General features: G+C 40.9%; 4 protein-coding genes across 8 annotated transcripts in view; 2 read left to right on the top strand and 2 right to left on the bottom strand.

The window, feature by feature from the left end:
- LOC115027119 (pleckstrin homology domain-containing family G member 3-like) overlaps positions 1-9094 on the top strand; it is a 30610-nt gene extending 21516 nt beyond the window's left edge. Inside the window, exons 5-19 of one of the 3 annotated variants that reach the window (XM_029460177.1) lie at positions 131-200; positions 294-340; positions 467-617; positions 711-842; positions 1322-1504; positions 1657-1749; positions 1880-1966; positions 2052-2082; positions 2298-2393; positions 2506-2538; positions 3342-3352; positions 3714-3971; positions 4867-4983; positions 6031-7477; positions 7598-9094. In XM_029460177.1, coding sequence (XP_029316037.1) covers positions 131-200; positions 294-340; positions 467-617; positions 711-842; positions 1322-1504; positions 1657-1749; positions 1880-1966; positions 2052-2082; positions 2298-2393; positions 2506-2538; positions 3342-3352; positions 3714-3971; positions 4867-4983; positions 6031-7477; positions 7598-8256 — 3415 coding nt within the window. In that variant the 3' untranslated portion in view covers positions 8257-9094. Of the gene's footprint in view, positions 1-130; positions 201-293; positions 341-466; positions 618-710; positions 843-1321; positions 1505-1656; positions 1750-1879; positions 1967-2051; positions 2083-2297; positions 2394-2505; positions 2539-3341; positions 3353-3713; positions 4059-4866; positions 4984-6030; positions 7478-7597 lie in introns of all 3 variants that reach the window. The other 2 variants (XM_029460176.1, XM_029460178.1) reach the window with 2 other exon arrangements.
- A 1036-nt stretch (positions 9095-10130) lies between these two features.
- On the top strand, positions 10131-19361 carry xgb (x globin). Of its 2 annotated transcripts, XM_029460182.1 has the most exons (6): positions 10131-10249; positions 10341-10520; positions 13376-13483; positions 17297-17417; positions 17627-17707; positions 18715-19361. In XM_029460182.1, the coding sequence occupies exons 2-6, from the start codon at positions 10342-10344 to the stop codon at positions 18829-18831; spliced, it is 606 nt and encodes a 201-aa protein (XP_029316042.1). In that variant the 5' UTR covers positions 10131-10249; position 10341; the 3' UTR covers positions 18832-19361. The 2 variants fall into 2 exon arrangements, with proteins under 2 accessions (XP_029316042.1, XP_029316041.1); XM_029460181.1 differs by having other exon boundaries at positions 10194-10520.
- srp14 (signal recognition particle 14) lies at positions 18985-22047 on the bottom strand. The gene is made up of 5 exons (XM_029460183.1): positions 21912-22047; positions 21067-21139; positions 20836-20948; positions 20688-20720; positions 18985-20049 (listed from the first exon to the last, which is right to left on the bottom strand). The coding sequence occupies exons 1-5, from the start codon at positions 21933-21935 to the stop codon at positions 19963-19965; spliced, it is 330 nt and encodes a 109-aa protein (XP_029316043.1). The 5' UTR covers positions 21936-22047; the 3' UTR covers positions 18985-19962.
- A 340-nt stretch (positions 22048-22387) lies between these two features.
- On the bottom strand, positions 22388-26529 carry pld4 (phospholipase D family member 4). 2 transcript variants are annotated; one of them, XM_029460179.1, is made up of 11 exons: positions 26469-26529; positions 26269-26342; positions 26012-26172; positions 25185-25368; positions 24974-25094; positions 24751-24878; positions 24464-24664; positions 23565-23704; positions 23311-23476; positions 23130-23226; positions 22388-23004 (listed from the first exon to the last, which is right to left on the bottom strand). In XM_029460179.1, exons 2-11 carry the CDS (start codon positions 26317-26319, stop codon positions 22802-22804), a joined length of 1452 nt encoding a protein of 483 aa, XP_029316039.1. In that variant the 5' UTR covers positions 26320-26342; positions 26469-26529; the 3' UTR covers positions 22388-22801. The 2 variants fall into 2 exon arrangements, with proteins under 2 accessions (XP_029316039.1, XP_029316040.1); XM_029460180.1 differs by lacking the exons at positions 26269-26342; positions 26469-26529 and having other exon boundaries at positions 25185-25417; positions 26012-26028.
- Between the last annotated feature and the right edge of the window lie 74 nt (positions 26530-26603).

The raw sequence follows: 26603 nt of genomic DNA, 5'->3' as shown, positions 1-26603 counted from the left end.
AAGTATTTGTATGGATTTACTTTGCCACTCCTCATTATCGCTTCCTGTTGTGGATTACTTCTTCCTTCCTTGACAAAGAAATGAGGTTAGCAACACTAACACTCACCTTTCTCTCTGTTGTGCAGTCCAGTGAACTGCTGCAGTCCTTAGACATGTGTGAGAACGACCCTGTGGCCATTGCGCAATGCTTTGTAGATAAGGTGAGAGAAACCGGCTTGCTCATGCACGTTTACAGTGACATACTAACAACAATAAACACCAGTGGGCTGATTGTCTGACTTGTGTTTCCTCAGAGAGAAGACTTTGAGATATACACTCAGTATTGCACCAACTATCCCAAGTAAGTAGCTAGAAAATAATTGTTGTGCTGTAGTATTTTCTCTATGGTATAGTGAAAAGAAATACTATCGTATAGTCATATTTTACACCATTAATATAATTCTCTGCTGCCCCCCCCCCCCCCCAGCTCAGTGGCAGCGCTGACCGACTGCATGAGCAGTAAAACGTTGGCCAAGTTCTTCAGGGAGCGACAGGCTGCTCTGAAGCGCTCCCTCCCCTTGGGCTCTTATCTGCTGAAGCCGGTCCAGAGGATCCTGAAGTATCACCTGCTGCTTCAGGTACAGAATGTCCTCAGTGGTTCAGAATTAAATAGTTCCCTGTAGGGGTGACCTTGTCAGAAATTGTAACTGTTCCTGATCTCTTTTTAAAAGGAAATTGTGAAGCACTTTGACTCAGACGAGGAGGGCTATGAGGTCGTTCAGGAGGCCATAGACACCATGACCGGAGTGGCCTGGTACATCAACGATATGAAGAGGAAACACGAACACGCCATCAGAGTGCAGGTCACATGGAATTACCACGCATGCCAACATCCTCTTGAAAATGTGTATTTACGTCATTGCCATGGAGTGCTTACAGACGGTACAACATGTACTCAATCAAGGTGCATTCGCAAGATAATGCTCCTCTTCCCCCCCCCCCCCCCCTTCAGGGACGTTCTGATGAAACGATCTTGTGTGGTCTGGAGCGCCCAAATTAAAATTAATTTATTCCACATGTTAGCTTCTTATCTCTTGGTGTACTTTAAAGCTCCTAATATCCAAGCAGATATTGTCCAAAGCAATTCAATGACTTTGGTATTGACCTTTACATCTTTTCTCAATTACAGTTGAGTGTTAGAGGTCTACAGCGTTTAAATGATTAGTTTTTAGTTTTTATAAGGATTACAAATGAGAGGCTAGCATTTATTTTCTTTCATGCTGAAGAAACGTGTGTGTGTGTGTGTGTGTGTGTGTGTGTGTGTGTGTGTGTGTGTGTGTAGGAGATACAGTCTCTTCTGATTAACTGGAAGGGTCCTGACCTCACCACCTATGGAGAGCTGGTGCTGGAGGGAACCTTTCATGTCCTGCGGGCGAAGAACACCCGTACACTCTTCCTCTTTGAAAGGATGCTCCTTATTACCAAGAAAAGAGGGGAACACTACGTGTACAAGATCCACATCTCGGTAGGCTTTTTGACTTCGTTTTGATTGATTAGGGAGTTTTAGATAGATGGATTTAAATGGAGGTGAAAGATCATATTTTCTGGTAGATTTACATCATTAAAACATCTTTTTTATGAGGAAGCAAATTGTAATTAATTGAATTGCGGTTGCAGTGCTCCACCCTGATGCTACTGGACAGTGCCAAGGATCCTCTGCTCTTCAGTGTCATCCATTTCAAGCATCCCAAGCAACCCCACACAGTGCAGGTAAATGTGAACACCTTCTCCTTCTGCAGCACTGTAGCATGTCTGTCTCTCTGTATGCATGCATGTATCTGGCGTATCTTTTATTAACGTCAATGACTCTTTTCTAAATGACAAGTGCTTGTTGTTTCAGGCCAAGTCAGTAGAGGAGAAGCGTCTCTGGGCCCATCACATTAAGAGGCTCATTCTTGAGAACCACAACACGATCATCCCCCAGAAGGTAAACTCCTCCAACACCAGTTTTCTTCTTCTCAGCTGCTGAAGAGCCGCCTCGTATTTAAACACGCTGTCTTTTTCTTCTCAAGGCAAAAGAAGCCATCCTGGACAATTCCAACTGTAAGTGTCACAAACGGAGAAAACCTTTTGTTATGCTAGGCCCAATTCAACTGTTTCCATAGCAACTAGAGATGCTTCTCACAAAAGAGGAGGGTGTTTAATTATCTCTTGAAAATGAATGACTGCTGTTGAATCTACCAGGAAGGCATCTATCTACGTGGATAAAATAGTTTTGGTAATTTCTGAGTGTGATGTCATTTCCCTCCGCTGCTCAGATCCAGGGAAGTACCACTATAGTCCCGAGAGGCTGAAGAAGTCCTGCCAAGATGACGACTTCCATCTTGGAGGGCGAAATGGGAGAAGGAGATCAGGTTAAAACCTACTCCATCTGTTTGTGTCTCTTTGTTCTAATATTTATAATGTTAATAGAATAGATGTTCTGATTATTAATTGTCACTTCCACCAAACTCTCTGTCTTTTTAGAGCCTGCAAAACAAATCATAAGGACCACAAAAGGTTGGTTCATTGGGGGTTTTTGTTTACATCACTGGATGTTCAGTTAGGTTTCGGGAGTCAAAAGGGCACATTCCTTAAAAGTGGGTCAGTTGGATTCACATTCTGGGTGCTGCCCAGCAGCCCCACCTCGCCCGAGCAATGTTACTTTGTGTCTGACGTATAGGAGCGGTCCACAACTCTGTTGCACTCCTGCTTTGTTCTCCCTCAAAGACACCTGGAAACCAGATCAAAGGACACACTCGCACTCCACTGGCCTCATCCATAATGAAGTCAATTACATGCTACATTGGTGGAAGGCTTTGTCACATACAAGCTCTTTTCAATAGTCAAATTCAGCCTTGCCTTCATCTCCCTGCTCTCATCTATTATAATTGGCAATTATGAAAGAGAAAACCTCCGTGTTCTTGTCCCCAGTTCTCCTTTGCTCCCAGTCCAGATCCAGTTTTCAAACCAATGTAATGAAGAAGCAATTATCATGTCAACCCTCCCATCTCAGTGAGGGAGTAGGTCATCACATCCTGGCTAATTGCATCATGTCCAGTTTGAGCCTCTGAGAGGAAGATGTTTCTAATTGGTATTTATCTAATCACAAGGCCTCCCTTTAGTCTGGGCCAGACGAACTACTGCTCGCTCAGGCTGTGCTTGTAGAGGCACAGACTGTGTACTGACCATAATTGTAAAAGATGCATGTGTTGTGCAGGTCATATTGTCGTGTCATGTTTTACATGAGCATGCTTTTTCAAAGTTATTGACCATTCTCTGTTTATCTCTCCTCCTCTTCCTTATCTTTGTTCTCCATGCAGCGGTTTTGAAGGTAAGTGCGGAAATCCAAATGTAGTCTTTCATTAAACCTTGATAAGCTTTTTTCTGTTGTATGAAAGAAGTTTTTTAAGGTCAGCGTGCTGTGGTGAGATATGGTTTGTCCAGTTTTGACTCAGCAATCCAAATGTTCTATTCCAATTGCAAAATAACTCAAAACCAAAAATTACAAAAGTACAAACCTTATCTTCACAGAACATACTTTGACTTGCTCTGGATTTCAAAAATCATATCTCACCTAAAGCTGCAGCAGCTTTTATGATGATTTCATCCCATTTACAGCCTTTGCAATCACATCATGGCTCTAGCACTGGCCTTGCAATAACAAACCACATGTCTATGACTTCACGCTACAGCATGCAGACAGTGAAGGTGCACTGCTGGGGGAGAGGTGCTCCCTTCAGCCAGCCACTAGTGTCAGTACGCTGGCCTCCAGTGTAGGCGAGCCCCGGGCTGAGAGGTCATGTGTGGAGGATCTAATTCCCAGAAGGGACTCTCTGGAGCAGCTAAGTCCTACTGACACTGATCCAAAACTGGGCTCTCTGGAGTTCAAGAAGGCAGAGGAGGAGGAGGAGGAAAGTTACAAGGAAGATGTACTGATGGGAGACGACCAGGTAGCCGACTTTGCCAGCTCAGTGCTGGCAGCCATCTCCTGCTGGCACTATAGAGCCAGGGCTTTGCTTTCTACTCACTTCACAACGGTGAGGGTTTTCTGCCACCCACGGGTTTCCTATTTCCTGCTTCATTCCACTGGCTTTCTCCCACGCTGGCTCTCTCCCTCTTTTTTTTTTCTTCTTCTTCGTCTTCTTCTTCAAAAATAGAACCAACTAACACCTGCTACCATTTGCACTGTGCACATTGAATGCCTCAGGTTAAAAATCCTTCTATTGAAGTGCATGGACTGAAGTTCTCCCAAACTGCTTGCTGGGAACTCCAAAACATATGGGGGTGAAACTTAGAAGTATATGTTGGTGCCTTACCTTTTGCTTTTATTGCTTTTTTTTTTAACTTGGAGGTCATCCCGCTCTGCATGAACTGCTCTCCTCTCCATGTTTTCCTCATCCGTGTAGTTACAGTGTGCTGTGTTTCATGATTGATGTTGAAGCTTATGTCTTTGCCTGCATTTGGCTTAATGCACCCTGTTAAATGTTTGACTTCAAAGGTTAGTGTAGCCATCTAATTAAATGATCATTATAATAGCAAAAGCTTTGCTCTTTGATAATCATATTTCCTAAACACATTTCCCCTCTGAATATTAATACTTACAAAGTCTTTGTTAAGGTTAATTGTTATACCAGTATTGTTTCTGAATATCAATTAGTACTTGTCATTTGAAGTGGAAGGATTTTATTATAGGCTATTGAGGCCGACCTTAAAACACAAGACATTTCTAGGAAATGTTTGCCCACTGTGACAAATTCTTGTGCTTTATGCTGCCTCACAGTTTAGTCTCGAGGATGATTTAGAAGAAAAAGTTGCTGTTTAATGCTCAGTGTTTTGCTCTTTCAGGATGATCAGATCAAAGATACGGCTGAACTGAAAACTGCACAGAGAGAGGAGGTAGAAACTCACAGGCAGGAGGAAAAACATGTGGATGTAGCTGTGAAAGAAACTCTCACCACACAGGTACTTAACAAAGCCTTGTTTTGGATTTATATAGCTATTTATTCCACGCATGTCTCTGAGGCAACATGTGACATTTATTCACGGTTTTCCCATCTATCCTTGTGCCCTTGGTATCGCTTAGTTTGTATTTTCTAGCCATTGCATACGCTGACTTGACACACTTTTGGTGTATTTGCTGTTATTATTAAGCTGATCTGTGAATGACAGCAAGCTGATCCAATACTGCATTAGACGTTTCAGTACATTTCCAACCTAATAATTGCCCTTTGCCGACAGACCCAGCATTTCTCTGAGGCCTATTTGAAAACATGCCTGGAGCTACATTAGTGCCCGATGTTTATTTGTAGTCCTGGAAATTAAAATGCCACACACACACACACACACACACACACACACACACACACACACACACACACACACACACACACACTGCTGTTCTGTGCTCGGAACTCCCACTGAGAAAGGCAACATTATATTTTGGAGCAGTTCCTAACTGATTACCACAGTGTTTTTTGTGAAACGGCTCCTGCGTCTGAGCAGAGTGTAGGTCATTACTCTCCTTAACCTTATCTCCTCCACACAGCTCCAAGCTGCACTTTTTTTTTTGCAATTGCCAGCACTGCAAAAGAAGCGAGCAACACTTGGAAACTAATTTAGATGAATGGCCGACTGGGGTGACATCAGCACTATAAACACCGTTAGAGGCGCAGACATCGCAATGTTCACCATTCAACTCGCTACGGGTAACAGAAATGGTCCAACAAAGAGTCATTAGCAACCAGGCTGCAAATACAATCACAACTTGTCCTTAATTTTTTACCACTGTTTCATATTGTACATAGAAATACGTCAGTGTAATGAAGCTCAAGTCGACCTCATAAGATAAAAAAACATGCATCATAAATTGTGGATGCTTTAGATTAAACTGCCAAGGTCAGAATCGGAATCAGAAATACTTTATTTATCCCGGAGGGGAAATTAAATTTTGTCCCAGTTGCTCCATTTCAGAATAAATATATACATCATTCTATCTCCTATCATTTTTAGGTCAATGTGGAGGAGCTATGTCCACTAGATCCTGACCCTCATGCGAAGAAGAGTGATCAGACGGAGCTACATTACTCTCAGCGCCCTAAATCCCACGTCTACCCACACTCGCAACAAGAAGCCGACGCACCAGAACCTCAAGATACCTCTAGAGAAACTGCAGAGGAAGAAGAAGGAGAGAGTGATTCCTCCATTCTCCAAGTGGAGGAGACGAGCGTACTGACGAACGGGGAGCTGTCGGAGGAGGAAGAAGAGGCGCTTTCAGACAATAAAAGCATTCTACCTTCCTCTGTGTTGGACCAGGCAAGCGTGATAGCTGAGCGCTTCATCAGCAGCCTGTCCAGGCCGAGCAGCCTGGTTTCAGAGGACTTGGGTTCCCTCGCTTGCCCCTCACCCTCGATAGATAGTGACATCTTTAAAAGCCCCTCAGCTTGCATGGACTTAGAGCAACAGACCCAAATGTTGGCCAGCTCTTCCCCAGAGCAACATGTGACCTCAGAGGGTTATCTGTTGACGCCTGTAGACAATCCCGCACTGAACACCCTCATTGAAGGGGAACTCTGGTCAACTCTCTCCAAACAAGATCGCCTCCTCATCCACAAGATCAGAAAATACTACGAGCACGCTGAGCACCAAGACGCTAACTTTAGCATCAAGCGCAGGGAGAGTCTCTCCTATATACCAGCAGGTCTGGTTCGGCACCTGAGCCGACAGCTCAACAGTATTCCTCAGGAGCAGGACGCCCCAGCCCACAGGAAGGGCCTCTCTCGGCACCGGCCCACTTCCTGGTCTGTGTTTGACTTGCCTGGCTTGGAAAAGAGTCGAAACGCTGGCACTCATCAAAAGACTGAACCACGGAGAGCAGTGGGAGCCAAGGCTAGATCTCAGAGCATCACGGATACCTCTACCACAGAAGAAGAGTTCAGACCTTCATCAGAAATGCACAAGGTTTGGCTGGAGATGGAGGAGGAGAGCGAGGAAGTCCTGCAGATTGCAGAGGAGACACTTGATGACTCAACATTAGAAGCGCCGCAGGATATCAGCGCAGACACTTCAGATGGTAAAATACGTAAACAACCATCTCTGATTTTAGAAGAGTCTGAAATAAGCACCGCCTCAGATCTCTCCTCCAGCTCATCTCCCACCACAACCGTTCCAGCGGTGGAGGGGAGATCCAGTCAGGACTCTACATCTCAAGACAAGAGCCACGTCAGCCAAGGCCAACAAACCAAGATCACTAGCTTCCGAGCAAGTCTGGACGAGGACCAGATCCTGCAGGACATGGGAAAGATGAAAAACAAGGTGTTCCAGCTGGCACGTCAATACAGTCAGCGCATCAAAAGTAACAGACCAATGGTCTGGCAGAGGAACCGAGAAAGAGCGAATCAACAGGGCTTCAAGAGTATGCCTGCAGTTTACGAAGAGAAGATGCAACTGAGGAAAAAGGGTAAATCAGATGCAAATGATTGCCATGTTGCTTTCTTTTGCAGTAACTTAGTAATTTAGCTCATGTTTGGAGAAAACTGAAAAGCAATTTTTTGTCTTTTTTTTATTTGCATGTTTGCAGGTAAACCCAACCTGAGATTGCCCTTGAACACTTGCAATCAGGCGGTCATCCATGAAGAGCGTTCGCCAAGCCCGGTGCAGACCTCCAGCTCTGAAGCGAGCACAGTTACCTGCCCACAAAGCCCGCCGCCAGAGGCCAACACCTTCCACTGGCCTGACGTACAGGAGCTGCGCACCAAATACACAGACACCTCCCACTCCTCAAAAGTAACCAGTAGCTGCACGGCCCTAAACGGGATGCTCGAGTGCTGTACAGACGGGTGTAACGGCTGCTCACACAACTACAATAGCTCCTCCGACCTTCACAGAGCTCCGACGGACTGTCCGAGCACACAGTCTGAGACAGTATACACAGACAGGTGTGCTGTGGTAGAGGACTGGGCCCAGCCCCTGCTGTGCAGGTGGAGCTCCTTGGACCACATGCTCGGGTCTCTTCCTCTCCATGAAGTACAGAACCTTCAGGACCCTGTAAGGGCCTGCTACACAACCAGTCAGGTGTCTCTGATAACTAGAGACACTGGCAGAGACGGGGACAACGCTCTCCAGGAGGGCCTGGACTGTGCCACCAAGTCCGCTGCCCCGGGTTCAGGAAAAATGACAGAAAGTAATCTCGTGAAAAGCTTACGAGAGAAGTTCCAGAGCTTAACCACGAGCTCATGAACATGTGAATTATGTACCTTTTTTATTATCAGGGACAAGTGAAAACATTATCTGTCTAATGCTTCCCAACGTCACTTTTTCCTCAATTTTTTCACCAAAAGAATGCAACTTGTCTGCACATTGTTTTCAGTATAGGACACGGGGGGGGGGGGGGGGGTGATGTCGGCACCAGGGAAACTTAAAGGGATATTATTGGTCTTTGGTGGGAGCCACGAGGAAAGCATATTGTCTTTTAAAAAGGTATTTTGCAATATTTGTACATACGAGTATCTGTCTGCACTGTACAAAACAAGTTTATGTAAAAATGTGTATATAGTTCCCCGTATCAATTGAAGATTAGGTTCTACTTTTTTTATTATTATTATTATTATTATTATATGCATCTGTTGATGATTATTGCTATAAGCACTATAGCACTATTATCAATTAACATGTAAACTGTCAGCTGCAGTTTCAGGGGAAAGCAAAAAGGAGCTAAAGTGTGATTGACAAGAGAGCTGTGCTGTTAGCAAAGTCTCTGAGCGTACACCAAAGAGGGTTTCCTTTTGACATTTGTTGACTTTTTAATGCCTGTGGTCACAGCAGTGATTTGCCTCCACGTTAACTGTAGCTGCTTCTAAAACTGTTCGAACATAATGTTTCACTGGAGCTTTTATTTTTCTCAATAAGTTGTATATTTTCTCTAATGTTATTTATGAAGCTGTATATGTGGGAGAGATTGGCCTCATGTAAATACTGACCCATAGCAACCCTTGTTACTTTTCCATTCCAGAAAATATATTGTTTCATACTTGAATTTTCCCATATTTTCAATAAAAACAGGAATTGTAAGTTTTCACAAAGGTTCCCTTGATTCACTGGTTAATGGATGGAAGAATTCTTCTTTAATATAAGACTCGGACAGACTTTCTGCTTTTAGAAGAGGACCATAGGAGAGTCAAGACTACTGCATTAATGTGTGGACCACATATGGAAGCAATGAGTCTTATTGCCTTGATTCTGTATTCTAAAATGAAGGTCAAGCAGCCCCATTAAACTAAACTGTGACTGCAAGATAACAATTACATTCTCTGAGCATGAAGTTAATAATGCATTTGAGACTAAAAATAAGATTTATCTAATCAATGTCTGGAGACTCTGTGTCCTCAAAAGAAACACTTAACACTTTATCTGCTTTTATCATTACTTTTTCTGATTTTATGAGAATTTCTTCTAAATATGGTTTTTAACTTGATGACATGTTTCAGAAGTCTCCTACAGAAAAGCATGCAATAGTATTTCCCCATATAACACGTAGTACATGAAATATTTCCTGACTTTGTTTTCTGTATTTTGTATCACCTTTAGAAAATATGCAAACCCTGTTTTACCCAGTAATAATAATAATTTTATTATTATTATTATTATTATTATTATTATTATTATTATTATTATTATATAGCTCTATGGTACACACACAATAAGGAAGGAATGAAAGCCAATTACAACAAAACACAAGGGTTAAAATGTTTAATCCTAGAAGTGACAGGTGAGAGATTTGATCAAAATCAGGCTGGAACATCTCGTGACAGTATTACAAGGTGGGCGCATGTGTGTTAGCCTATGTCTTTATTCATTTGTGTTATCGGTCTTTTATTTAAAATATCTGCCCAGCCCAGCCTTTGTGCCTCAGGTTATGGAGCCAGTGCGCTGTTTGTTTCCCTCAACTGAATCATCTTTGCTTTCAAAAGCTGCGTCAAATCAGCCCTGAATAGAAAGACTTACACCGGAAGTCAACAGGACCACCCTTCAATATAAAAGCACGAATGACTGCTCGGCACTCGCTGTAATGTGTTCTCATCAAGGGATTTTATTTTGGACCCTTCTACAGGACTTCAGCTTCTGTGTTTGCTGACTTGACACCAATCCGACCAGAGGCGTGTAGTTCAAGACGCAGTTGGAGTCGCGCACTTAAACCAGCACAGACCGTTAAACCCGATGCCAACAACATCAGGTTTCCTGCCACAAAATCAATTAACCCTCGATTTTTCTTCCTGGATTGGGGCAACAAATATATACGTCTATTTCTTTCTTTTTTTATGAAGAATGGGCTGCGCAATATCAGGTCTGGCAGCAAAAGCAGAGTTTGGAGAGACGACTACAGAAGATGCTGCTGCTGCTGCTGCTGCTGCGTCTCCCAGCGAGGATCAGATTCAGATGATCAAGGAGTCTTGGAAAGTTATCCGGGATGATATAGCCAAAGTTGGGATTATTATGTTTGTCAGGTAGGATGCTTAAATCTTTCCTGTACTTTTCCATGTTAAATAACTCAATATGAAAGATAATTCCAGTCTAGTCGTAGATCATGTAAAGGTAAAGGATCAGAGATGTTAAAGTGCTGTTAAATTCATTTTTGTTTATATTATGCAAACAACTGTGGATATAATAATTTGCTAAATGTAGCCTTAAAATTGTGAATTTGGCAGACAAAAGACACAAAGATATGTCCATCATTCTTTTCAATGGCATTTTCCATATCATGAGCAACTTTTCAGTTGAACCTTATTATCAGACCGTTATGACCTGCTGGCCCCAGAGGCAAAGAGGTGTGCAGACGATCTTCTGATGCGCTGTCATGATGACATGATTCCTGACCTTTTCATACGAGCTGTAAAGTGAACATCCAGCATCCCTCCACTCCGCCCTCTGACCCACACAGCTTTTCATTTAGAGCTCAGAGAAGAATACCCCTCTTCCTCCTTCTGCCCTCTTATCACTTCCTATCACATCTTAACAACATTACATAATAATACACAGCCACGGGCCTGCCACAGTGCTATACAATTAGAGGTATGAGCCACCAGGAAAATACATTTAATCACCGGATCACCGGAGTCCGGGAAAACATCTTTGGCCTTTGGCAGGGAAATAAAACAAAGTGTATGGTGATAAAGAGTGGCGGACATTTAGGCTGCAGCATCTACAGTAAAGAGACTAGTGGTCACATGGCTTGAAGCCCAATTAATGCCATGTGTCCCCTGAGTGAACTCAACAGTTGAAGAGATTGACCTAAGCATGTAAAAGCCTGGAAATTCATGGGCCTCTTGTGGGTCAGGGCCCCCCAGACGTCAGGGCTTGTATCTAATGATTTCACAGTAATTGTTACAGTAAAACAGCAAATATGAAAGACCTGTTTTCTTTGTGTTCTTGCTCTTAATTTAACAGACCTTATTCCTTGGCACAGAAATGTTCCTCTGTCCAATTTTTACAAAATAAGAGATTTTAAAGACGTACATGGGCGCTATTCATAAGCGCCAAAATAACCAAACAATAACCTCTGAACAGCACCAATTAAAATTCCCTTTTGAGCTATATAGTGCTACATTGTCTGCATATTAACTGCATACTTGCATGTTCGCCACAAGAGAACACACAATGCTGTGTTGACAGTGAAATAAAGGGCAGCCAATTTCCACTTTTCTCAAATCAATAATAATTACTTACGGTACAAACATTGTAGCATGACACATTTAATCATTGTCATTCAATCTTTAAAATAAAAAGAATCTGAATATTTCTCATTTAATAAAAATATGAGCTCAGAACCTAAATTGTCTGCACTACCAGTTGTAACAAAGGGGTATGTGTCTTTGTTTTAATGTATAAACTGACCTCCAATAATAGAAAACAAGTTGATATTTATTTTTAAACACAATTCTAATGTTTAAACTTAGGAAGGGTTCAGAAATCAATATTTGGTGGAATAACCCTGATTTCCAATTACAGCTTTAATGCGTTTTGGACTTCTAAATGCTCTAAATAACAATATTTTTACTTGAGTTTTTTACTCAAACATATCTGTAAATCATAACATTTTGAAATGTATTCCAAAGCTGTAGTTAAATTATACTTTTAAAATAATGAGTCAAACTAGAAATCACAATTTGCTGCGTAGACATATGAAAAGACATATGAAAACATCCATTTCTTAGTCAGGGCCCTCAAAACATCCAGAGGGCCTGGATGGCTCACATTTTGTCTTGTCCTGTCGATATATTGCATTTCAATAGAGCTCTCTGTATTAGCATCCGCTTGTCAAAGGATGCAGAGCAGCTCATGTTTTCCACAGCAACCATTAGAGAGAGCATCACCTCTCTCTCACTCTATTCATCAATCTATCTATCAAAGGGGGGGGGGGGGGGGGGGGTTAGACATCTAATGTTTTTATTCATGAGGGTTCTGTATGTCAGCTGTACAAGCGTGTTCTTCTCCTCACTACCAGTGCTGCTGATGACCATGGGATAAAAAAAATGAACAGAAATATAGAAAGCTTCTGTTGCCACACCCAAGAGTGTTTTACATTTTTTTTTTATTGATTATTAATGCCTAGCTCAGTGTAACAGTTTAGCACCGCAAACATAAAGGTTGTCTGTGCTGGATTATAACCTTATATGTATATAAATTATAAGGTTGCATGCTCACGTTTTCTGCCAACATTATCCTTTTTTCCTCTCATTTTCCTTCCATACGATTGGTTACCCAAAAAGCCTTTCATCTCTTTACGAGCACAGTACAACTCGCATCCAGACGAGGCAACTGTGTATTCAGCAAGACAAATCACAGGTACCTCAGCTGGAGACCGGAAGTCTCTCGGATTGGATGGCAGGATGCTTAAACTCTGTGGTTGAGGAAATTCAGGTAAAATCAGAAAAGCAAAAACTCTTATCAGGATCAGTGGCTGCGTTTATTTATCAGGGACTCCGCCCCGGCTCTGAGCTCCAGGTGGAGAGGAGGGTATGCATTGCCTCCTACCATGGCCTGTGGGTCTGATTGCAGCTGTTGGGTGTAAAAGAAGTGCAGCGGATGGGCAGTGATGAAAAGAAGAAACAGTCAGATCAGAAAGGCACAATCAGATCTCTATTCACAATGAGAAAATGGCTGAAGAATGAGAGTGAAGCTTCCAGAATACAACACCAGATGGTCGTGAGTTCAATACCAGGGCTGCCACCATTGTGCCCCTGAGCAAGGCACTTTCCCTATAGTTCGTTCACTGTAAGTCGCTCTGGATAAGACTCAGAGGGAGGTTTGTTTTGGTCTTAGGAATTAATATGACAGGCGTGCACTGTTGTCTTGGCAACAGGTTGTTTGAGACCCATCCCGAATGCAAGGATGTCTTCTTCCTGTTCCGAGGCGTGGAGGACCTGGAGAGGTTGCGGACCAGCCGGGAGCTCAGGGCACACGGACTACGGTTAGTAACCAACCCTGCAACTCATAACACATCTGCAGAACAACTGAACAAACATGACAATATTAGCAACGGATTGGGTCTGGGCAATATGAACAAAACCTTCTATCCCAAAATAGGTCATTCTAAATCTCAATGAATGAGAGAGAGAGATAGAGAGAGATAGATAGAGAGAGATAGATAGAGAGAGAGAGATAGAGAGAGAGAGAGAGAGAGATAGAGAGAGAGATAGATAGAGATAGAGAGAGAGATAGATAGAGATAGAGAGAGAGATAGATAGAGAGATAGATAGAGATAGAGAGAGAGATAGATAGAGATAGAGAGAGAGATAGATAGAGATAGAGAGAGAGATAGATAGATAGAGAGAGAGAGATAGAGAGAGATAGAGAGAGAGATAGATAGAGAGATAGAGAGAGAGATAGAGAGAGAGATAGATAGAGAGATAGAGAGAGAGATAGAGAGAGAGATAGATAGAGATAGAGAGAGAGATAGATAGAGATAGAGAGAGAGATAGATAGAGATAGAGAGAGAGATAGATAGATAGAGAGAGAGAGATAGAGAGAGATAGAGAGAGAGATAGATAGAGAGATAGAGAGAGATAGAGATAGATAAGATAGATAAGAGAGATAGAGAGAGATAGAGAGAGATAGATAGAGAGAGAGATAGAGAGAGAGATAGAGAGAGAGATAGATAGAGAGATAGATAAAGAGAGAGAGAGATAGAGAGAGAGGATAGAGAGATAGATAGAGAGAGAGAGATAGAGATAGATAGAGAGAGAGAGAGATAGAGAGAGATAGATAGAGAGAGAGAGATAGAGCTAGATAGAGAGAGAGAGATAGAGATAGATAGAGAGAGATAGATAGAGAGAGAGATAGAGATAGATAGAGAGATAGATAGATAGATAGAGAGATAGAGAGAGATAGATAGAGAGAGATAGAGAGAGATAGATAGAGAGAGATAGATAGATAGAGAGATAGATAGAGAGAGAGATAGAGATAGATAGAGAGAGAGAGATAGAGATAGATAGAGAGAGATAGAGAGAGATAGATAGATAGAGAGATAGATAGAGAGAGAGAGAGATAGAGATAGATAGAGAGAGATAGATAGATAGAGAGAGAGAGATAGAGATAGATAGAGAGAGATAGAGAGAGATAGATAGATAGAGAGATAGATAGAGAGAGAGAGATAGAGATAGATAGAGAGAGATAGATAGATAGAGAGAGAGAGATAGAGATAGATAGAGAGAGATAGATAGATAGAGAGAGAGAGAGATAGAGAGAGATAGAGAGAGAAACAGAAAAAAAAAACAGGTTTCAAACAAAAACATGTAACACAGAAGCACCAGGGTCTCAGATGACAAAATAATAAACAAATACCCACGCAAGGCCGACAGCTCCTGTGGCAGCAAGGCAGGGAAATCAAAAAGAGAGCGATCACCGGCTCCAGGAAGGTTACTGATCACACTAATGGAGCTCAGGTGTGGGCAGAGGCGTGGAACAACACAGGAGAAAAGAAACACAGATCTGTCGCAAGAGGCCGGGAGAGGCAGTGGAACGTAACAGTACGTCGTAAAGAAATGTGGCATGAAAAAAGTAATTGTTTCGAATGTCATTAAAATGTGAAAAACATATAAAGAAAAAGACATTTCATAATATACTATGTGTTATGATCAGTTGTTATGATACGGCTCAGGGTGACCAACATAGGTTTCAAAAAACATTTTGAAAACAAAGTTTATTGCATATGAAGTTAACCGAACGCTAACAAAGGAACAGAAGTGGTGTCTGATAACAACGCTGCTGAAACTGACAGCATGTGGAGCTGGATGTTTTAAAGGCCAACAAGTGGCAGGATATCAGCAGCTGGTTGAGGGAGCAGTTCCAGGTTACCTGCAAAACATGACATGCAGAACAGCACAGCTGCTTTGGACATAAAATATGTTATAAATGAGTCATTTAAAAAGTCATAGTATATTATGCCATAAAAATGCAATAACAAATTCAACAAAGTCATAAAATATTCATAGTATATTATGTCAGAAAAAGTAATGGTTAATTGTCAACGTATAGTATGTCATAAAAAGGATACTGTATATAGTAAAGTATGGTATGTCAGGCATGTTTTTTGATATTCCAATAAACAAGTTGGAGTTTGGTTTGTTTATCGCAATTGTGTGGTAATGTAAACCGCAATCTCTAAATCATATTCCCTTAAAAATATTATCTAATAATTGCTCTACATCAACTTTTCAGAGACATTTTAGTTAGTATGCGCTTGTTATTATCAATTTAGAAGACGCACGTGTGTCACGATATCTCGATACATGATTTCAACACAATATGATTCCATTAAAATAATTGACATGATCATATTGATTTATCTCTGAGCCCTACTTAGCATAGTACTGCAAAGGATACACTGGGCCTTAGGGCATATTGATATCCAGCATCTAGTCTTGCTTACTTTAAAAGATCAAAGTGTGACATTCATTTATTGGCTTCTGTCATGATGATGACCATCCAATCTGCTATTTACTGCTAATTACACCGCATTATTATATACTGTTGTCAACACACCCCATGAAAAGACCTAAACCATCTCTTAACACGTACTTCCCTACCGTGTTGCCCATTGGTTCTACTGAAGAAGTCAATTTTAAAGAACAGCTCACAAATATATTGTTTAATTTGTTAATAAGGCTCAGTAATAACCTAAAACAGCTGGGCAGTGTAGTGTTTTGCAAACGTTTCTCAAACACGTGTAATTTGTTCATTTTCGGGGGACTATTTTCAGCCACAGACAAATACACATTTGGAGTTCTTGTGCAGTGACTTCGCAACCTTGTAAGATTTCACATATAAGCTGTACACTAATTGTATTTGCTTCATAAATACAAATATGCTCTTTTCGCTGAACATTATATCCACTTATTATTAGATTCACTCTTCAAAATACCCCCTGGGAAAAGTTCCCACTGCTCTAGTGAGTTTGTGCGGCAGCAGGGTAGTGTGTGTGCGACTGACTCAAAATAAAACTACAATGACCATGTTTATTGAAAGAACATGTGACCCGGTGCAACAGTGTGGCTCATCTGTGTTTTTAATAGCTCTTGGACAACAATGGGGCTACATGGCACTGAGGAATATCAGGCTTATAACACACACACACACACACACACATACATATATATATATATATATATATATATATATATATATATATATATACACACACACACACACACACACACACACAGCATCTATCAGAGACACTTTTCAGTTGTTCCAGGCCTCTCTGTGCTTCTCTATGCACGATGTCAAAGGATCCAATTACTGCCTGAAGACCTGAAGGTACAGAGGCGAGCGTGTGAACCGGCTGCTCTCACATTCAGGGTTAAGGCCCTTCAACCGCACACGGGGACATTACTACAAATGAGATAGGAATACAGATTACAATACAAATACAGAGGGAAGAGAGAGAGCAAAACCAACTCTAACGCTTTGTTCCATATTCATCTTCTAAACTGTCACGCACACACTCTGCAGGGATGGCATACACACTTGCAAAAGTAACGAAGGGAATCGATCCTGTGGTGTTTTGCGCAGGGGGAGAAAAAAACAACATGTTTTCAGGGGGATAAAGTATGATACAATATGCAATCAATAGTGTTTATCTTTCTTGGCAATTGAGCCTTTCGACGCAGAAGACTGCGGCACTTATCTACAGTGGAGATGTATCCGGTGATAGTCGCCTACTGCTAATTCACGATTAACTGGTGGATCAATCAGGCTCTTTTTTTCCCTCCATCTCTTTCAGGGTGATGTCTTTTATCGAGAAAAGCGTGGCAAGACTGGACCAGCTGGAGAGACTGGAAGCTCTGGCTCTGGAGCTGGGGAAAAGCCATTATCACTACAACGCCCCACCCAAGTACTACAGTGTAAGACCCCAATGATCCCAAACTGTGCTTAACAAAGTGTGATTTTGTTTGTTTATAGAGGACTACACATGATACACTGATACTGCAGCTTAAAAACTTCAAAATAGAAACGTCTACTCTTGCAAATAACAATGGAGTAACACAAGCAACTGCATACAGTAATCAAGGCACAAGCACATCAGTGAGTATCTGACATAATCACTTTCCAGTACGTCGGAGCTGAATTCATCTGTGCCGTGCGGCCCATCCTGAAGGAGAACTGGACGTCTGAGCTGGAGGAGGCATGGAAGGTAAGGATTCTGTGACCTGCGTGTCTCCTCATGATAATCAGAGGGGCAAATGCCTCGTGAAATAGGTTTGATGTGTGCAAGCAGCATGTCAGTGACGGTTTGTGTCCGACTGGCATCAGACTTCTCTTTAACTTCACATATCACTGCACCATACATGGCTCTGTCACATCATGTTATGTCACTTCAAGATCCCTTGTGTTATTAATACAGATGTTGCTATAATAGATACATCGCTTTCCTTCAGTGAATTTACTTTTACTGGACAGCTTTCTGCCAACGCGTCACAAAAGTTAAAGGGTTTAAGACACACATCTAAGATACAAATCTATTTTAATGTGGAATTTTGTGCACTTTTCAGAAACAGCATGTTTGTAGCTTCATTTTATTTTTTCAGTAATTGTATTTAAATACATTTAAGTTATAATTCTGTCTTTCTGCTTTAATGAATGGCCTCTACTGCTCTATAGTGGTTGAAGTTAGTTTTTATTTTTATTTCTGTGCCATGCCAAACATTTGGCTCATCTCACATGACACTATTTATCAAACATTAAAAAAATATAACGCACATACAAATCCAAAATATACCACATGTGTACTTATATAGTCTTTCAAATAACATACTGATGTGAACAATTTCTAATAAATGCACACCGACGAAAACTGCTACAAGCCTCAAGTTTAACCCAAATAAAGAGCTTTCTTTCCACATCTCCCACTTTCAAGTAACTGGATGATTTAAATGTTTCATATGTAAAACGCCAACATTATTTGATTTCATAACTGCGATGCACATATATTCCAGAGAACCTTCCTTATTCCATATCCTCCACGCCAACATTATCCAATAGCAGTTTTGCATTGATTCACACACATACACAGGATGGTGATAGTACAGCAATTATGTCTGCATACTAAATATTTATTTATTTCCCTTCCACACAATTCAAAACTTTGTTGAAAGATTGACTGTCCCTCACCCACTTCAATGTGTATCGTTTGTGATCCAGACCTTGTTCCAGTTTGTGACCGGCCTAATGAAGCGGGGATACGAGGAGGAGAGCAACCGACGCCACCTAGCAACCTCGCCGAAGGAAAGACCAGACAAGAGGAACACGGCGCTATGAGAAGCTTCTTCTCTCAACCAGACTGTTTCTACCAGTACAGCTCAGAAATGTGTTCATGTATATAGTGTATTTACTGTCTCCTTTTCTACAGTGCTCATGTTTATCGCAGTCATTGTTTGCACAATGAAAGAAAACGAAAAAAAAAACTTGCAGTGACTTTCAACAACGCACTTTATTTCTGAACTTCGATCCTGCTGCAGTCCTCTTCCATGAGGACCTGGGAGCACGAAGAGACATTACAAAAGGCTGATAAAATATACCGGCTGCAGTTAAACCTGCCTTGTAATAGTGATTAACAGAAATTACATTAGAATTACAGCCAAATGTCTCTGTATTCATAACTCAAACATGCCTTTCAGTAAAATATTACTTTTAGCATATTGTGTCATGTCATCATTCAGAAATCTTATTCATTTTCAAGTAACCACATTAACTGAAGATACACATTTTAACAATTTAAAGATGGCCAGTCTGACAGCTTGGTATGAAACTGTGGTTCAAAACAAATTATCTTCATTGTACTTCAGGATGTAAAAAATAAAAAATAAAAATAAAAACTGATAACAATTAATTCCCCTCTCCAATAACAAGCTCAATGCAGGAAAAGGGTTAAAAATACATCAAATCTGATCTGATTTTGTTGTTTCGAAGCAACTTTGCAGTAAATTATTTTCGAGACGCAGTCAAATTGAAAAAGGGCAGCACAGCTCATAGGTCAGCTGTAAATATAACATAAATATGGACTCTAACAATTAAATAGTGTGAACGGCAGGTAATAGGTGGACTCCATGGATTTGGCTCCAGAGGTAACACAGCTGTTGATGACCTGGTTCCGAAGCAGTAATGGTGGAGATTCAATAAAGTTGACCTGCTTCGACCTGCACGAGAAATCCTCAGGTTTTCTGTTCCAGGTTGCCAACTGCACCAAGTAGCCAGGAATGAGATATTACCATGCAGACAATGGCATATTATCAAAGCGGTCACCGGGTGGATGATCAGTGATTCTGAGGCCTCAGGTGAATGGGGAAAAAGCCGGGTGGGGCCACAGACCAAGTGGAGGCCTTTCCCGTTCCCTCAGATCGTACAGGTCAGTTTAGGGACCCATGGTTATGTTATAGAGTCTGTTGCTCATTAGGTGGCTTTGGTTTTCTTGCTTTTGCTTTTCTTATCCTTCTTCTTTAGTCCATCCATGTGAGCTCTAAGGAGGTTGGAGTATGCCTGTAAAGGGGAAGATTTTCATTTAAATAATTGTCTGTTAGGTCTCTATCTATCCACTGACGAAAGTATTGTAATATTTATACATTTGCAGTATTACAAACTGAGTCTTGGAAAAATTGCTGTAGTAAGTTACTGCTAATGCAAACCAAACCTTCCCTGAGTAACAGTCACAGTGTGTTTGCCAGTGAGCTTGACACTAAACGCGACATTTTTGGCACTTTTTGACAGCAGATCATTGAAATATTGTGGGGAGTAATGGGAGAGTCAGGAGCTGTCACAGCGTAAGATGAGGGCAGCATTAAATCAGATCCTGCTTGCTCACAGAATTATTATTACTATCGCCTGACTTCTTTATTAAACAGACAGTTTGTTTTGCCGCCCAGGTATTCTGGGACCTGTAGTATTAAACAGCATTTCTTGACCAGAAAATAGTGTGTCACCAAATCAACCAGGACTGAAGAGTTAAGGATTGACACTTGAAGTTTATGATTAAGTTAATTTATCAAAGATAGAGTACTAGGAAACCAAAGATAATTTTGATAACATCAAGGAGACCTAATCAAGAAAGTCTGCATACAGTGACCCGGAGCAAGAGCTTCCAAACACTGAAATTGAAACGCAATACTAGCTTAACCTACCATTTGAAACTTGATTACTTCTTTGGTGCTGATCTGAAATAGCAAGAAATTAATAATTAGCATTAACAGCACAGTAAAAACATTAACAGCAAAAATATCAGAGACCCTTTAGATCAAACATAAAAACATAGAAACACAAGCAGCTCACCACTGTGCTAATTTTCTTCTTGCCCTCAGATGCTCTGATGAGACATTTATTGTCTGCTGGTTCAAATGTCTCAGAGTGGCCTTTTCGGGGCGCTGGCTTTGTCCTCCCGTCATCTGGAAACAAAAACACATCCAATTCCAGCTGTTTAGACGTTGAAAGGGGAAACTTGCAGCTTTAATTCCTGATTAAACCTGAATGATAAATGTCCAAACTCAGGAGGGATCTGCTTACATTTCTTTAGCGTGATGACAACACTGCCAGATGTTCTGCACTTCTGGAACAGCCGTGTGAGCTCTGTGAGAAACTGGACAAAAGAGGAAAAACAAATATTAATGCCCCAACATTTAGATTTGAACAGTCCTGTCTGAATGAGTAATAATGTCTGGGGCTGTAGTTGAGCTCAGCTCGAAGATTCAACATATTAAAAAATGGCTTTCCACAGACATGGACTGATTATACACTCAGTTGTTTCAGGTGCACCTTGTCTTAACTAATGCAGTCTCATACCCCTGCTAAAACGCAGCCTTCATTTATGTTATAGTGTATTATTTTAATACTCTTTATGATCATAATGTTCAGTTTAGTTAACTTTTATTTGACAGGAATTTACTCACCATAACTACTAATCTGGCAGGTGAGTGTACGTTGCAAAAAGGACCTGGTTGTAATAATAATAATGCAGAATACATTTAAGTGAGCTTAACTAGCTTGTATGTAGGAAACTGATTTGTTGTTTGACGTTACTGAGTGCTTACTTACAGTCAAAGTTTAACATTATATTGGTGTCCTTGTACGAAATGAACCAGATCTACAGAACTTCATTTTACAAAAGCCAGTGTATGGCTCTTAATATGCTAGAAAGTACAATAACTGAAACACACATTTGCCATTTTAACACAAAACCAGTGTTAGCTTCCAGCAGCCGTTAGCAGGCTGGCTAATGAGTCAGTTTGACGACTAGCTTGTCCAACGTTGTGTCTTTCTGTTAGACAGCTGAAGCAGACAGTGTACATTTCAAGTTCAGAATCAAAAACGTCGACAGATCAAGTTATTCACAATATGATTTGTATTCTTACCGAATCATTTTCAAGCAGCACCATGATTCTGACTTCTGCTATAGCGTTGGCTTACTGAAGCTAAGTGCTGTGTGAAGCACACGTACTACACTAGCCGGAGCCCCGCCCTGCGCCCTCACTACGGAGACAAGCTTGAGATCACAGCGCCGCCTGCTGTCAGGGAGGGGAATAACACACAGCGATCCCTTCACTCAGACGTGCACAAAACTGTTGAAGGAAACTAGTTTGTTCATTTATATTTTCCAATTATTTTGTTAATTAAATATAACAAAAACCCTTTCTAACTCCTGGAAAGCGTTTAGCCTTTATCATATAACAAGACAATGCTGTGGCAGATGGATTGGTTGTGGTTTCATTCAGAGTTTATTTAGAGAAACGTGACATTCATCAAAAAAGAGTCATGTCTTTTTTTTTTTATTGTCTTTAAAGCATCAAAAATGAGCACATCAATCATTATAGCAGCTTTCTTGAAGAGATTGTGTCAATATAGTTTTTAATTTGGTTATTTTTTATTTACAAAAATTATTGCTTTCCTAAGAATTCTGCATGAGTTTACTAAAATATATTTTTTGTTGCTTCAGATGTGACTCTGGACACACAAATTAATTTGTTTACAAAATCTTGTAATGTTGTTGACACATTTATTAATATGTTGACATATATATTTATTAATTGTACAGTATATTCAGCAATCATACATTCAACAATTAGCTCAACAATAAAAATATCAATGATAACTCCATAAACCTTATTTCTAGGTACATTCATTTAAAAGAAATTGCACTCATAACATCACAAATCCACCAAAACTGCTGATTTCGACAAAGATAATATAAAAATAGCAACAAAATAAAATATATTTATGTGTAACTTTTATAAAGGAGTTTCTGTCATCTTGATAGTGCACAGTCGGGGTGGTGCCCCAGGTCAGCGAGGTTCACAGCAAACTCAGAGTTCCAGTCTCTATCGAAGACTGCCCTGAGCTGGCCCTGCAGGGCCTTGGTCTTCCATTCAGGGTGAGGAGCATGCTGGGAAATCACAAGGCCCACTCCAGCTGTGGTTAGAAAGTAGTCCCCTGACCAATTGGAGGTACCTGAGGAACAACACGACATTATCTGGTCAATTATTAACCAAGTCACTTGCAACAAACCGACTCCTCAACACATAAATGCACAAGAACATTACTGAGTTTAAAGCTCAACAGAATCTGTCACTCACCGATGTAGGCGACTTTGTCAGTCACCATGTATTTATTGTGGTTGACTCGAGAATATGGAATATCAGACTGGTTTCCCACAGGCACAATGTACAGTTTCTGAAAACATAAAAAGAAAATTCAGAGGTGAAGATCTATGTTTACCTCAGCAGATGCATTTATTTCAAGTGATGCGTTTCTTACTATTTGGATGCTGATATCATGGTGAGGGCTGTCCATTGAGGCTAGAGACTGGAGGAAGAGCAGCATGGATGGATCAGAGTCCCGCCCACAGCTGATCAGCATCCGGATCCTAACCCTCCTCTCGAATGCAGCGGTCCTGATGGCATCGTCAATGAAAGGCCAGTATCTGTACAATTAAAAGAATCCAAAGTGAGGAATCGAAATAAAAGAGGCGAATAGTTTGATGGAAACAAATGGTTTCTTTTGTGGGTCACCTCTGAGGCCTTTCAAAGCGTGTGGTGGGGAAGTACTCCATGACGGCTACATCGACATAGTGTTGGGCCTCTGAGATGATGGAGAGAATAGCCTCCAGGTCCTGAGTCCTCGATGGAGGGCAGAATGATGGGGGGGAACCCTGGGGTGAAACACCAATATTGAATAATAATACCAACAAAAATAACTAAAACATTTCATTCATAAAACCTGACCTCCATGAGGTAACAGTTTGAAGTCTGGAGGTGGCTGAAATTGTAATACACACACTTTAAGTCCCAGGCTGTGTGTTTTGGGCATGGTGGTGATGGTTGACCTGTGTTTGCTACAGGAGAAGAAGTTGCCCCTCTTTTGGATGTTGGTTGAAAGATTTAACAGCAAGTTCGGCTCTTGAAAAGCTTACCGACATATAGTGAGGATTAAAGCTTCTGAGTTTGTTAATATTTGGGAGATTTTTTGGGAACTTGTTCAAAAGAAATGGTGTTGAAGACGTATTGGAAGTGAGAGGCTACATTTGAGGACTCAAACTAATTTCATTGTGAGGAATGTGTTCCATACTCTGTCCTATATGTGTGACCGTATTTTTATTGCATTTTATTTTCCTTTTATATTCATTACTTATCTTTTCCTGTAAAATTGTTCGCCTTTAATCCTTTTTCAGTTCTTTATTAAATGTGTTGTTTGATTTAGTTTGTATTCTTAGTATTAATGTTACTCTTTGTATTTTATATAACACTATTCTAATCGGGGAGAGCTTTTATATGCATTAAGTGTTAAATGTGTCAAATCAATAAATGTATACGAAAACCCCCCCAAAAAACACACACACACACAAACAACCTTTTATACACCAGAACAACAGTGTCCTGTAAAAAGGAACTGAAACTTATAAGAAACTCACTGTGAGGTACATCCTGCTGGAGACATTACCAGTTTTCACCAGCAGGGGGTGATCTTTGTTGATGGCAGTGTCATACTCTGCAGGCCAGGGCTGTGGCAGGGAGCTGTTGGACTCTCCCATCACCCAGTAGGACTGGAAAATCTTATGTAGGTCCTTTGCGAGACTGGGGCAGTCATAAACGACTACCCCCAGTTCCTTCACCTACCGACAAAAGTGAATCATGAAATAGTTTGACAGTGCTTTAAGGTGTCAAATAAGCACGTGTCATTTTAGATTTTAGGTCTTACCTGTGTGAGAGCCCTCCAGTCCATGTTGGCACTCCCAATAAACACATGTGTTCTGTCAACTATCCAGAGCTTGCTGTGGAGGACGCCCCGTGTCAAGCGGCCAAAGTTCACCTTCCTCACCTGAACTCCTACAGAAAACCAAAGAGGGGACAAGCTACAAGTAACACATCAAAACACACTGCAGGGAATGTAGAGAACAAGAAGAGGGGAGTCACTTTCAAACCTTTCTGTTTTAAGATCTTTAAATCTGTGGAGTTGGTTCTAACGGTGGGGACACTGGTCACCACTCGGACAGATACGTTCCTGGAGGGCAACTCTTCCAGTTCTTTCAGGATGTCTCTTCCCTGCAGAGGACACACAGTAATGTTGGCATGTCCCACACACATTAGATGTGCATGTTCCGATGTTTCTCTCTGTTTTAGCTGATAACTCACAGTGATGTCAGAGGAAGAGTTAATGTTAATGTCTTCCCCAGTTAAAGTCCAGTAGAAAGAGGACACGTCCACTTGGTCCGTTGCCATGGAGATAAGATCTTTCCAGGCTTTTTCCAGAGGGATGCCGAACGTTACGTTGGCTTTGAACTTGACATGTTGAGGGATGCTCTCCACCAGCACCATGCTAAGAGATAAACAGAGACACCTGCTGAGGGACCTCTCAGGACACCAAACTAGAGAAAATTATAATTTACAGAAACAATTTAGAAAATGAATAACCATTTAGTCAACAGATGTAGATAAAGTTAGAAAGAGGAACACTTGGTAATATTTTACTGCACAGTACACTGTAGTTTACATTAAAAACAGACGTTGTATAGTAGAGATCTATTTTGTATCATTCCATACAACAGGTCTAAACATCTAAATAATTATTACTATTAATAAAGTCAACGTTTCAAATTTCCTGGAGATGAAACTACAACATAGAAGCAGAAGCAGAATTACAAAGTAGGTTTTCACATACAAGGAATTTGCGTTGGTGTATAATTGTGCATAAAATAAACATGAGAAAATTAAATAAAAGCAAGTATTGCACAAATTAAGAAACATAAATATAAAATAGAAGAAAAAATAAATATATATAAAAAAATACTATATCATATGTGAATTAACATAATGTTAAAGTCTAACAATATTAAATATACTTTGAGCCACAGTTGTTCAGATTGTTGAACAGAAGACGCAGCTGTAAAGCCATCACTTAATACTTATGTAACCGAGTAGATTATATACTGTATATAAATCTATCTTCAGCACATTATTACCGGCACTGCTCCGTAGAGAAATTGCCTCCACCAGTGTCCTGAGGAAGTGTCTCGTGATCTTTGGGCGCCGCTGGTCTTTCCAGCACAGCGATGGCGAGCAGGATCCCCAGGACGGTCAGACAGCCCAGAACCACAGCTAACGTCACACAGCTGGTCGACCTCTGAAAACAGGAAGTTTTATAGAAAACAAGTCCAGGAATAAAGACATATTTCATACCAGAGTGAATAACTTGGTGAATATTTGATGGTAGTCCTACCCTTTTGTTTGGAACATAATTGTCGTGAAGGCTGCTGTACAGAGATGTCATGTTCCCTTTAAAGTGCTCCTCACCTGTTCAAAAGCATGACTACAAATAAACACACTTCAATGCTGACCGCTCTAATCACAGAACTCATCATTTTGGTTTAAATATCAGATGAATAGTTTCTACAGTAATGAAAAACAACAGCAACTTACAAAAGCCGACGCAGATACTTCTTCACAAGAGCTGACAACACACTTCCCCTTCAGCTTTCACTGAAATGGAACTGAAGTGATATCTACGCTACAGAATATACCAGCACACTTCCCGTTTTAACTTTCATTTCCGGT

The sequence above is a fragment of the Cottoperca gobio genome, chromosome 22 (genome assembly GCF_900634415.1).
Source record: "Cottoperca gobio chromosome 22, fCotGob3.1, whole genome shotgun sequence".
NCBI classification, from domain to species: Eukaryota; Metazoa; Chordata; class Actinopteri; order Perciformes; family Bovichtidae; genus Cottoperca; species Cottoperca gobio.
Note: the sequence above shows the minus strand (reverse complement) of the source record. Positions and strands in the feature narration are given on the sequence as shown.